This window comes from Vulpes lagopus, chromosome 9, assembly GCF_018345385.1.
Source record: "Vulpes lagopus strain Blue_001 chromosome 9, ASM1834538v1, whole genome shotgun sequence".
NCBI lineage: Eukaryota > Metazoa > Chordata > Mammalia > Carnivora > Canidae > Vulpes > Vulpes lagopus.
The window spans coordinates 8700115-8713182 of record NC_054832.1 but is presented as its reverse complement, the minus strand read 5'-3'; the positions used below and the strand labels follow the sequence as shown (position 1 = coordinate 8713182).

The 13068-nt window shown below is 49.9% G+C and overlaps 2 protein-coding genes across 3 annotated transcripts in view; one reads left to right on the top strand and one right to left on the bottom strand.

Moving 5' to 3' along the window:
- Window positions 1-13068, top strand: part of TG (thyroglobulin) — a 246551-nt gene that overhangs the window by 167901 nt on the left and 65582 nt on the right. The window lies entirely within an intron of this gene.
- Window positions 1-13068, bottom strand: part of SLA (Src like adaptor) — an 86565-nt gene that overhangs the window by 15153 nt on the left and 58344 nt on the right. Inside the window, exon 3 of one of the 2 annotated variants that reach the window (XM_041768434.1) lies at window positions 6608-6705. In XM_041768434.1, the coding sequence (XP_041624368.1) occupies window positions 6608-6668 (61 nt within the window). In that variant the 5' untranslated portion in view covers window positions 6669-6705. Of the gene's footprint in view, window positions 1-6607; window positions 6786-13068 lie in introns of those variants that run through there. The other variant, XM_041768432.1, reaches the window with a different exon arrangement.

Sequence of the window (13068 nt, the reverse complement as noted above, 5' to 3'; positions counted from 1 at the left end):
GCTCAGTAGTAGGAAGGCAGCCCTGCTGTTGGGCTTGAAGCCAGAAGTCCTGAGTTCTGATAAAGGGTGGATCCAGATTTTGTGAGGCATGAAGCCCATGCAAATGTGGAAATCCTCTTTAAGAAAAAGAACAGAAAAGAAATTGCAAATGCAGAACCCGGTACAGTCCCTAGGAAGATGGGGTGACAGTGAAGGAGGGCCTAATGCAGAGGACTTGGTTAGCTTCCCCGTAGAGTGGCCCTGATTCTGAGACTGACTCTGCACTCTGAGTGGGGCTGCAGCCTCCCTCTCTTGGGCCCGCATTAGTCTGGAAAATGAGAGATTAGAAAACATCTTCATAATGGAAATCCGGGCTAATGACCCCAAAAATGAAGGGGCCACTTATTAACATGGTCTCTTCACTGCCTCAGGAACAGTGAATGATGAGGATGAGCCATCGTGTTCTCAATTTGCCAGGATGCCCCATCCTCAGGGCTTGCAAACAGGCTGCTCCTTCTGCCAGGAAAGCATCTGCTCTCCCTTTTCTCAACCCTTCCACCCCCAGGAGATTTGCCTAGTGCCTCTGCTCTGACCTCCCATCTGGGTCCCTAGGCTTTTCCTTTGATGCAATTATCCAGGTTGTATTCGGGAGTTTGCGTGATTCGGGGGGAATGAGTGTGAACTCCAGGAGGAGCTGCCCTGCAGTCCTCTCCAGCACCCGCTGCCCCATCTCAGATCTTCAGAGCAGGTTCCTGACATGAAAACAAGGAGACATGCTTGTGCTACAGGGCTCTTCAAAGTTCCCATCCTGCTGCCTAAAGCGGCCCAAGAGAAGGAAACTTGATTTGTGGCAGCAGCGTGATGGCGGTCATCACAGACCCAACCCCTTGTGAAAAACAAGTGTCGGAAGGAGGCGCACAGCGTTTGTTATCTGAGCCCATCACAGAACCTTGAAATAGACCTTCTGTCTGTGCAGGGGTTGGGGCTTTCATGTCTGATTCCCCGTCGAAGACTGTGAAACAGAACAACCGCCTTTCCTTACTTTAAAAACAGAAACAAAAAACACAATCCCATAATAAAAACAATTGTCTCAATAGTGGAAAGAGGCTTCAGGGACTAGAGGGTTTCAATTTCACAATAACAGTGTGGAGTTTCCTGTGGAATTTCCGTAATAACGATGTTTTTATAGCTGTAACACTTCAACGTCGCTGAGAAAGCCTGGCTTTGGGACTTTTGCTTAAAAATAATGCCCCTGGCCTGGTCCTTTGCGGGGATTTCAGGCCCATCCCTGCCACCTGTCTCACCAGGTCCCTATAGTAGAGTTCATGCAAAGGGGGAAAGTCAAGTTTGCTCATAAAGCTCAAACACACTGTCAGGTCCTCCTGCAGGCCCAAGTTTTGTGGAGAGCTGAGCCCTAGAATTAAATCAGAGAAGGGATTGGTCCCAAGGAGAGGCATGGACGGGATTATCGCAGATTTAAGATAAGGAAACAAAGTGAGTGAAGAAATGTGCCGTGCATAAGGGAGAAATCCAGAGAGGATTTTCAGAAGAGAGAATGGGCTTCGGAATCAATCAGACCTGGCTTAAATTCCACCTCCACCACTTAATTGTTCTGCGATTTGGGGAGAGATTTATTTTTAACCAATCTGAACTTGATTTCTTCATGTATAAAAATGGGAAATATTGAAATCTACCCTATATGATTGAGATCAGATGCATGATGCAGCTTATGTATAGAACCTGCCTCTACGGGGTGGGCAGGAGCACGTTGATATCATGTTTATGGGACGGTTGAGATGAGCGTTACATAGTCCAAGACCGATTTCAGCTGACAGTGTCCTAAATTTTGAAAAGCCTCTGGATGTGTAAATTTGAAACTATTCTATTCTTCTAAGAGCAAACTCCACTTGGTGAGAACAGAAGATGAAATCCAGAAGACCAAATATTTACTGATGGTTCATCATATCGAACCAAATGTACAAAAGTCTAAAACAGGAAATGAATCCAAAAACAGAAAGGGACCCAGACAGAATTTACTAGCCACAGATATTACTTGGTCAAAGGAGGACAGGCCCCCCCCCCCTTTTTTGCATTATTATTCCTTGTAGAATCATTACCATTTCTTTTTAAATGCTAAAAACCTTTCAGTAGATTCCATTTATTATTCTAGCAAAACCAGCCTGTCATTACTCCCAATGCTCCCTACAACCCTAGGGAATGTACATTCTTATTTAAAAAGTGAAGAAACAAAGGCTGGGAGAGTTTTAGTAGCGTGCCAGGGAGAGCATGCGGCTTGTGCCAGGGAGAGCATGCGGCTTGTTAAGCTCATGGTCGTGTCCCTAGGCCACTGAGCTCTCCCTGGCATGTAATTACCAGGCTCTCCCCAGTTAACACTTGCTCCTTGACAGGTTGGGACAAAGGCTGACTCCAAATGAGGCTTCCAAGTTGGCACCAGCAGCTGAGTGCAGTTGGTTGGCAAGGAGCTAAACAAGCCAGTGCTCTCAGCTTCTGGTTTTGCACTTGCTTGAATCATGCCCCAGTCCGTGGCCTCCAGAGGGTCAAAGCAGGCCTTACTTTGAGCATCCTTTACAGGAAATACACACAAGTAACCAATCAGACAGGACTGGGCAGCCTGGCCTGATAGGAAATCTACTGAGTTCTGCAGATCACCACCAACCGTAGGTTGTACCTGTGGGTCCTGTATTGTGGGTTGAAAAGTGAGACATAGTGGCTCTCAAGTTCTTTTCTGTCCAACATCTTGGCTGCCCCATCTCTGAGATGGGGTGGATGGGGACCGAGTAGGCCCTGAGGCTCTCCGACGGCACAGCGAGTTGTAAAGACTTGCTTGGGAGCACAGGATGGCAAGCTGAGGGCCCGGTCTCAAAACCCAGCCACCCAGCCTCAGAGGGTGCAAACTCTTGCTCTTGGCCACCTGCTCTTCTCCTAATGCTACTGAATACCACCTGCACCACCATTCACCTAACAGTGTCTTTCTTTATGTTAAGTTACTTTAAAAAAAAAAAAAAAAACTTTAGCCCCATCCCATGCACTGTGAAATCATGTTTTGATGGACTAGGTATATTTTGTGTGGTCATTGCAAGAACGGAAGTTGTGCATTCAGTGTAAGAGTTGAACAATCACATTCCACCTAGAACCGTCTGATGGGCCAGAAGTGGGATGAGTAAGACCCAGGTGGGCAATGTGGGTCTATTCAAAGATCTGACACAGGTTGCCTTCCGTGGCACTGGACTGCCTGTGACGGTGATCGCTTCCTGTGGCTGATGAGAGGAGGGAGACGGGATGTGCGTAAAGCACTCGGGATCACGTCTGGCACGTTATAAGCAGAGGAACTCCCATCATCGTGTTTTACAAGTGAGGCCAGAGGGACCCTAAGGAGACAAGCTGACTTCTTCTCTCATCTCTCACTGTGTGTTAAGAGCAGAAGCAGGGCTGAAATCTGGGTCTGGGGATGCCAGCTTTCGGTTTAAGCCAAGGGCCTTGGAAGAAATGCACCAGCATCGAATTCTGATGAGCAGATCTGGGGCAGGGCCCACGATCTGCATTTTTGACAACTTTCCAGAGGCTCTGATGCAGGTGGTCTGAGAATCATTCACTGAGAAGTGCCAGGCTGGGTCAGAGACCTCCCTGCCCCCTTCTTCTTGCTCTGAGCCCCTCCCATCTCCTCTTTCCATGGGGCAGCACCCTCCATGCTATGTAAATGCCCTGGTTTAGTGTGATTTCCACACTTGCACAAAAAGGGGTCTGAACAGTGTCTGGGTTTGCAATACTCCCTCTGTCAATGAGATCTTGCTTTAAGTCAAGGTGACAAAAGGTGAGGAGAGGAAACAAAAAAAAAAAGAAAGCAAGGTGGTGGTGGGGAAATTGTACCTTAAGATTTTCTTTAAGGTAGAAATATGTCATTTCTCAGCTACATGGGAGTTCCCTAGGTCTTACTCAGTTCTGTACTGTCTGTGTCTGGCACAGAGGAAGAGTCTAAAAAAAGAATAGAATTGTAGAGAAAATGAGTTATTTGGAATGTTTGGGAAACAAGTCATGGAACTCCCAATGTGACTGCTTTAAATGGGCATTTGGACTTAGTCTAGTGCAATCAGGTGGCCCCAAGTGCAGTTTGAAAAAGTGATTTCCCCCATATTTATCGGGTAGCTACTTTGTGCTGTCATTGCTATCAGAAGGGGATTGTCCTGGTCTCCATCGGAGAGCCAAGCCGAGCCCTGCCCTTCTGGGTGGCTAAGGGACTTACCCAACGCCAAATGACTGACCAACAGGGGCAACACTAGAAGCTCAGCAAGGTCATTTGTCTCTGAGACCTACCCGTTTCCATCAAGTCCCACTACCTCTGGGGGTTTTGTGACATTAGTCTCTGGGAACTAGAGTAATCATGAATGTTCTGGAAAGCTTAGTTCAGAAGCCAACAGATGGACAAAGCCACGTTCCAAGGCATTCACAGCCCTGGATTGGAGGAAAGAAAATGCTCCTGAAAGCTCAGAAAACACATCTGTTTAGCAGTTTACAGGCTGGCCCCCTCTGCAGAGCCCTTCGTAGGGCCTGGGGTTTTGGGTGATTTTAATTCTCCAGCACTCAAGCTAACATCAGAGGAAGCTCCACTTGTATGTTGGCCTAAATCAATCAGCTCCCCACACTACTTCCTCGGTATTGGAGCATCACCAAATGAGTAAGCATGGGTGTTAGCTGAGTCGGTGCCTGTTTTGTGAAAACCCGAACCCTCTGCATCCATTGGCTAGAAACTCATTAATGCAGCATCCACTGCAACCACTTTCCTCTCCTTTCTTCAAGGGGATGTCGGAGAAAAAAGAGAAAATCAAATTTGGGCCAATCACAAGGGAAACTTTTCAGGGGTGGGCGATGGAGAAGCCAGCTGGTAGTGATTGATGTGGTTGCCTGGATCACACCCTGGGTCTGATCTGGGGAATTCTCTTAACCAGTGGGCGTTGGGCTGGGGAGACCCCTCCACCTCTTTTTACGAGGTGACCTCCCACCCACATGGTGGAAAAAGAGAAACTTATTTCACAAGAATTTGCATTAAAAAAAATAAAAGCAAATGAGCAAGGCCTTGGAGACCCATGTTTTCATGGGGTTTGCTCAAGCATGCCGCCCCCCTGCCCTAGCTTGAAAGGTAGCCCTGCAAAATGGCCTCGGTGGGTGGGTGCCTGCCTCCCAGAACAGATGGGGCCCTGGGTGTTTCCTACAAGTAGCCATGACTAGAAGAGGAAGCTGTGACTTGTGGTGGTTTGGAGAAGGTGGGAGAAGGACCCAGGCTGTCTCCTCGCAGCCGCAGGCACGGCTGCTCAGTATAGCAGCACAGAGCTCTGAGCTTTGCATGGGAGGTCAAGGGGCCCAGAATGCACACCAGCTGCCCCACCTCATCACATGGTTCCATCTCCTTTGTCCAGGAGAACATTCTTTTAGTCTTTTCCCCCTTTAGGTTTAAGGAGGGGAGTTGAAACAAACAACCACTAGAGTTGCCATGCATCTGGCTAGGGTGGAGGGCTGGGCTGCAGGGTCTTGGCACACTCACTTGGGAGCATCTGAGGGATCATGAGACCATGTATAACTTGGGTATCTCCATTGTGGAAGAAATGAGAAGGCGCCTCCTTTCTGAAGGGGCCACAAGAGTCACGGAATGAGCAGTAGAGTCAGGGCACCTGGCACTGTCCGCTCTCAGTGGGATGGTGGGCATCTGTGTGGGAGCTTTGCTGGGTGCACAGCTGCAGGGGACATGGGGGACTCAGGGCATTAGCAGAGGGAGACCAACCACTAGTGTTGTGACATCAGATAGGGGGTGGAAATGTCCCAAGGGGACTCACCCTGGGGACACTGATGGATCGCCCGACCTCTGGACCATCCCCTCCCAAGCCCCTAGCGGACTCACACAGTGAGTCACCACCAGCCCACCTAGGGCTCCAGGGGTTTTACTCTCAGCCTTTGCCTTCTGCTCGCTGACATCCTCCGATGGCTCTCTGGCCGTCTCTGAAGGGCTCCCTGGCTTCTGGAGTCCGCCAGCGCCATGGGAAGCCTAACCTGTGACATTGTGCCCTCCCCCTAGGACGGCTGGCCCTGTGATCCTACCAATGGGACACAGGATTCCTTCCTTTCCAGGAAGATTTCCTCGAGCTAACGTCTAGCTGCATCAAGTTGCACCACAGAAGCTTTTGCAGAGCTGTGATAATATTAAACCCATGATAATAGTATATCGTGGGCTGGCGGGGTGTGGTAGGCAAGAGCCGAGGTTGCAGAATCAGACTGGCCTGAGCTGGAAATCTGACTCTTCCAAAAGCTGATTCCATTTCCTTAATGGGCCTCAGTTTCCCCACCTGGAAAATAAAGGTGGACCGAGCTGCTCTCAGGGGTCCACCACGCAATGCCAGCCGCCCAGCAGCCACTCAGGGCACCACTGCTCTATCTTTTTTAACATGTAGTTATGAAACGTTAACCACAAGCAGAGTGAGAGAAGCAGGTATCGTGAGCACCGAGGCACCCAGTACCCTGTTTCAACAACTGTCAGCACCCCCGGCGTGCTCAGTCTTGGCCCTGGCTCTCGAGCGATGGAGTTAAGCATCACACCCAGGACCCCAGAATCCAGACTTACCATCTGGGCTGGGCACAGGCCTCTCAGGAGGTGCTGGGGTGGATCGCATACTGTTTCCCATCGCTCTCTCTCCCCGGGCTGTCGAAGATGCTCGAAGCCTATGGTACAGGGGACACACACAGCAAGTCAGCCACGCGCCGAACCCCCTGGGTGAGGAATGACCCAGTTTAGAGTACATCGTGCATCATTTTTCAGCAGCTCACTTCTTGAGGGGCGGGTGTTTTCATGTGAAGATGAGATTCGTAAATGTTGGTTACATTTGCTCAGCCTTGGGTCTTTTATCAAGGGAATGACAGAGAAAACCGCAGAGAGGGAAGTTGCCAGCAAGTGCTGTTGGTGACAGAAGTTTCCACTCCTCCGCACCCTGGCTGTCGGAAAGCAGCCAGCGGTGTCTTGTGTGCAAGGTGTGGGGGGTTTCAGATGGACTGCAGCCCCCCAGAAACCCCACTCAGGACCCTGTCCACCACCACCCCGACCCATGCATGGGGGTTGAGAGTGCCTAAAACCCAGGAGGTGCCAGCTTTACAACCAGAGGGGGCAAGCAACCTTCAGCCTCAACTTTCTCCTGCGTGCGTTTCTCCACACGCTCTAACCCACGGTGAAGAAGGGAAACTGCACCCCAATGCTGTGTGTCTGTGGTGTGCTCCATTCGCACGCTCTGCCACATGTCAGACATCCGCTGGCACTTCTGATGATGGAAAAGTCCCTGCATTCCTCACCCCATTTTGCGGTGGAGGCAACTGAGTCCCCAGGAGGCTAAGATCTTGTCTAAAAGTCACTCAGCACGGATCTGAACTGCTAGTGCTAGGCCCGCCGTTTATTCCAAATGGGCTCGCCTGGTGGCTCTGCACGTGCAAGCTCGGTGACCTTGGGCAAGTTATTGACCTCTGCCTGCCTGTTGCCGGGAATGATGATGACATTGGGTCGTGGCTGCAGAATTCAGAGATAAAACACAAGAAGCACCTAGTACCCGGCCTGGCCTAAAATCCCTGTTAATTGTTGCTATTTATAGTGTGTATTTTCTGGTTGTCCACCCAAATGCTGGGCTCTCCTACGAGCATTTTAGAAGGGAGCTTAAGCGATTTCAGAAAATGTGTCTTCCCGGGATCCTTGAAGCATAGCGAAGAAGGTCCCCACCCATTGTCTCCTGGGGGTAGAGAGGAGAATCTTAGTGCAGGGTCCCCCCAGCTGCTGCCTGGCCCATCTGCAATCTAACTCTCCACCCCTCTCTTTGTCTGCAGTTTCGGATGGAGAACTGAGTAGCTTGAAAGGGTCCAGAAGTCAGCCAGCCCAGTCCCCACCCTTGCCTTAAATCCTTCCTCTGTGCCTTGCATATTCAGATTCTAGAAAGATCTATGCTCTCAGCAAGACCTTCCAGAGGTGGGGGTGGGGTGGGGTGGGATCTGTATCACTTCTTCATTTAGTTGAGGAGAAGATGGGATACCTAGTGGACTAGGAAATAAGAAAAACCCAAATGCGCTTTGTTCGAGAGTTAGCACACTTTAAATATTTACATGAATGGTTCGTCAGTCCTCACTCAGATACTTCATAGCATGCCAGTGCTCTTCCTAAGATAACCACAAGCTTGCAAGAACTGTAAGCTCATAACGCACCACGGAAAGTGCGGCTGGAATGAGACACGCATTCAAAGTTGAGCACCCCATCTTCTGATCCTGTTTTGTGACTGAAAATGATGAGCTCCTCCGGATGTTAAGTCCCTCCTTTCCCCATCTGGCCACCACCCTGCTGGACCCATCTAGCCAAAGGGACGCCTTTGACCTTGGCAGGGCCCTTTCTGCAAGTCACGCAGGTTTTAACAGCATCGCCCTGGCACCAGGAGGCAGAGACCAGTTGACTTTGTCCCCAGTTCTTAGCCTGGTGTAGACACTCAGGAAAATGTGCTCCTAGGGGCACTTGTGGGGCTCAGTCGGTTAAGCATCTGCCTTCGGCTCAGGTCATGGTCCCAGGGTCCTGGGATGCAGCCCTGCATTGGGCTTTCCGCTCAACGAGGAGTCTGCTTGTCCCTCTCCCTCTATGTATGCACTCTCTCTCTCTCTCTCTCTCAAATAATTAAATAAAATCTGAAAGAAAGAAAGAAAAGAAAGAAGGAAAGGGAAGAGAAAAGAAAAAAAGAAAAGAAAGAAAAGAAAAGAAAGAAAAGAAGAAAAGAAAAGAAAAGAAAGAAAAGAAAAAGAAAAGAAAGAAAATGTGCTTCTAAAAAGTACTCAAAAAACCATGCCATTTCCACGGCTGGGGGCCTCCCTCCTTGCAGCTCGATCCTGAACCCTGAGCCAGCACCTGGAGAAAGGTGCCACGTCTGAGGTCCCCCCACCCCCACCTTAGACAGTCTAGTCCAGGGAAGGAGCAAAGAAAGTGGCCTCTGACTCTGAGGAGCTGGCTGTCCCCCATGGAGCACTGCACCTGTGTGCATAGATAGATGTCCCCCAGAGGCCCCTGCCACCTCCATGCTGCTCCCAGTGCTTTCCTGGGGCCCACCAGTTACCCTAGACCTTCGGCTTCCCTGTCTGTCATTACCGAGGCCTGGAGAGAGCTCTCAGGCAGGACAGGCTGGGGAGAGGTCTTGGCAGGCCTCCCTTTTGGGGACAACTCTGAAGCATGTACGCTGGCCTCATCCCTCTTACTCTCCCACATGTCCCCACACCACAGTGCACCGTGCCGTCACTTGACTCCCCCAGCAATGCCATTCTGTTCCCTGCGGCCTGACACTCGGCCCCACCTCTACGTTGGGTGTCAACTCCCAGCCTGCAGACAGCCCAGCGGCCCTTCCCTCCTGCTCCATCTTCTCCCTCGGCGCCCCTTCTGGCAACAGCGTCCAGTCTTTATGTCTCACTCTTTCCTTCCTTCACATTAACTCCAGAAAAGTCACAGGGAGAAAGACTTTGTTATCTACCAAAGTGCATTCTGACCACGCTCCCTCCCATCAACTTTGTAAGTCTTCTCAAGGACTCCTGTGTGATTTGGGGGGGACTGATGGAATTGGGTACAGAAATAATAATAATAAATAATAATAATAATAATAATAATAATAATAATAAGGCTTGAGACTTGCATTTTTCAGGTGAGAAAAATGAGGTCCATCCAAGAAAAGAAACGTACCCAGGTGGCAACATGTGAAAGGTTGGACAGGTCCCAGAGGTCTGACACTCTCTCTCCCCTGTTCCCTGCACTCCAGCCTCCTCTCTCTCTCTCTCTCTCTACCTCGCGCACCCCTAGGCATGCACCTGCCAGACCACTGTATCCCGAGCTGTTCAGGAAGAGGCCTCAGCCGCCCTCCGCCCTCCGTGGTCTGCTCGCTGGCTTCCTGTAGCCTCCAGGAAGGGGTTAACTTCCTGAGAGAGGCTTCCATTTGAGCAAAGATGCCCCCAGAGACCGAGAGCCAGAGTCTCCCTAATGAAATGGCTGAGCAATCTGATTTCATCTGTGACAGTTTTATGCAGTTTTATGCTGGAGGTGGGAGAGAGGGTAGGAGACACGTAATTGCTTCTAGGAACAATAAAGAAAGGGCAAAAGAGAAATGAGTTAATTAACATGAGCTCCGAACGTTGGCTTTCGCTCTGCCTTTTCTCGGTGATGTCAAGGATCAGAGTTGGTACTTGCCTCTCAGCTTCCCCTTAGTCTTGGACCGATGCTGTTTCCTTTGCGTGAACTTGGGCCTGAGTTCACTCTTCCGAGAAAGGGTTGGAGTGGAAAAGATGGTCTCCAAAGACAGAGCCACTTAGCCCCTTTTAATTCTAGGAATCAAGGGAGCTTTTGAAGACTATTGATAAAAGAACCATCATCACCTCTCTTATCAAGTCCCATCACAGAAGCCAAAACCTCTCTGTGTATGTGACCCTCTTCAGGGTCAAGGTCAGGCGGTTCCTGTGAGCTCTACCTTCTGGTGGGAAATTGCCTTGAACCCACCCAACCTCCCCGGGAGGCCGACTTCCTCTTCCACCTTCTGGGCGTGGAGGTCAGCTGGTGAGCTATCCTGTCTACACCCCGAGAGCTGGAAAGGTGCGAGGCGGGGCTGCAGGAGGCACACCTACCTGTCCTGCCTTCAGCACCCAAGGGGCCGTGCTGGGTGTCTTTCCAGGGTGGAGGGACCTCTGGGCAGGGCAGACAGTTTGTGACCAGGGATCCTTTCACTGTGTGTTCTGCATTATCTTAGAAATACAGCTGTCAAGGTTCTCAGAACCTTCCATTCCCGGATGGCACCCCAGGACAGTCCTGTGGACTTTATCCACCTTGGGCTTCTGATGCCCGAGCCTCACTGTTGGAAGGGCGTCATGAACCCCGACATGGCGTGCTGATGGGCAGGGAGTTGAGGAACCCTAGTCAAAGGAAGGTGGGTCTAGACTTTGTGATTAAACCAAAAAGCACTGGAAAACCTCAATGACAAGGTTTAATTAACATAAATATCTATTCAGGGATGCAGCTTACCCTTTGGCCTTAGAAAATGCCCCCCACAAAGAGTGACGGCTGTAAGTCCACTCATAGGACCTGCTTCTAAGGCAGGGAAGCATGATGCCACCAGTGGGGACCTCACCATCCACCGTATCTGAACCCCAACGGTGGCGGTATAACCAGAAGCACCACCAGCACCACCACCACTCTGACCAGCTCTTACTCTGTGCCGGGCACTGGGCTGAGCATTTTCTAGTCGTCATACCCTCGCTCCTCACAACAACTCTCCTTCAACAGCGAGATAAATTTTGTAACTTGTCCAAGGTTATATGACTAGTAAGAGGAAGGCCTGGGCTTCAAACCAGCTCCATCAGATTCCAAAAGCTGTTGCTCTCAACCTCCATGAGATGCTGTCCTGCTTTTCTGCCCTCTGGTTCACAGAAAAATGATTTTTAAAAAAATTATCGAAGTATACTTCTGAGATCATCAATTTGGCGGGGGGGGGGACTTAAATGCAAGAGACAGGAAAGTCTGGAAGGGTCTCTGGGAGGTCAGGTGGCTATGTTTGGAGAAGCCCTGTCTGGGGACCTGGCTGCAGGGGAGCTGAAGGGACAGGACAGAGAGAGGCGGGTAAGGTGTGCTCAGGTCTCAGCTGGCACAGCCCCTCTTAGTGGCCCAATGTGGTCAGAAGAGCTGGGATGAGTCATGTGGCATGTTTTCCACCCTTTCACAGCATTAATGTAAAGAAATGATAAATGCTGTGAGGGCAGGAGAAAAGAAGCAAGAAAAACTAGCTGTGCTTATACTATCCCAATTTCGTAATAAAAAAAATTAGCATGTGTATGCAAATATGTATAGAAAAATATTAAAGGAAGTTATTTCCGAGATGTTTTCGAGGGCTCTCTCTGGGTAGTGATTTTTATAAGGTTAATGGACTGGTTTCTTAGTTACACCTTCAGATGTAAAATCTCCAGATGTTTTCCCACATGCATGAATTGCTTTTACAATCCAAAGCAGAATTTGGAAAGAATAAGGAAGAGTTTTTAAGGTAGGGCAAGCCTGAGTTCAGATTCCAGCTCCCAACCTCCTGGCTTTCTGGCTTTGTGTCCTTTGGCAAGTTACTGCACTTCTCTGAGCCTTGGGTTCTGTTTTTTTTTTTTTTTTTTTTTTGGTTTTTTGTTTTGTTTTGTTTTTTTATCTTTTACTTTTTAAAAAGATTTTATTTATTTATTTGACAGAGAGAGAGAGAGAGAACACAAGCAGGGGGAGTAGCAGAGGGAGAAGCAGGCTGCCCGCTGAGCAGGGACCCCGAAGCAGGACTCGATCCCAGGACCCTGGGATCATGACCTGAGCCAAAAACAGATGCTCAACCATCTGAGCCACCCAGGCACTCTACTGAGCCTTGATTTTTTTTTTTTAATACATAAATTTAGGATACGAATACAGGCCCTGCAGAGTTGTTTCGAGGACTGAATTAAAGGTCTTATCAGAAAAAGAGTTCTGTTTGGTAAAATCAAATAGTTAAAAACTTCCCAAAGCTGGATCCCTTAGTGGTATTGGAGGGCCGACTAAGTACTTGAAGAAGGTTGAACAACTCTCTTCACCTTCTTGGGCTTCAGTGTTCTCAAATACGATAGGAAAAGGGTCGGGACAGACGAGTGACTCATGGCCCTTTTGCCTCAATTATCCATCCACTGTCACCGGCACTTGGCACCTGGCCAGTTGATGTGAGACTTGCTCGGTCCTGCCTATGGTCTGAGGCCATGTGCCAGGAACCAGAGCTAGACTGGGAGCCTGGCATTGGTTGGTCTCCCTGCCAAGGATCTCGCAGGATTTCCGCGGGCACCCCACCACATCCTGACCTCAACAGGTGCGCCTGCCTGGTGACCCACATTGTTCCCTGCTCTCCTCGCGGGGCAGGTGCACCCACAGCCTGTCCCCCCTGCCCCTCCAACCCCACCTTGTTCTCTTTTCCTGCGTGGTGAAGGAGGCTCCAGAGACACTGGCCGGGGTAGGCAGCCAACTCAGAGAAGTGCCCTCATGCTCCCATGTCC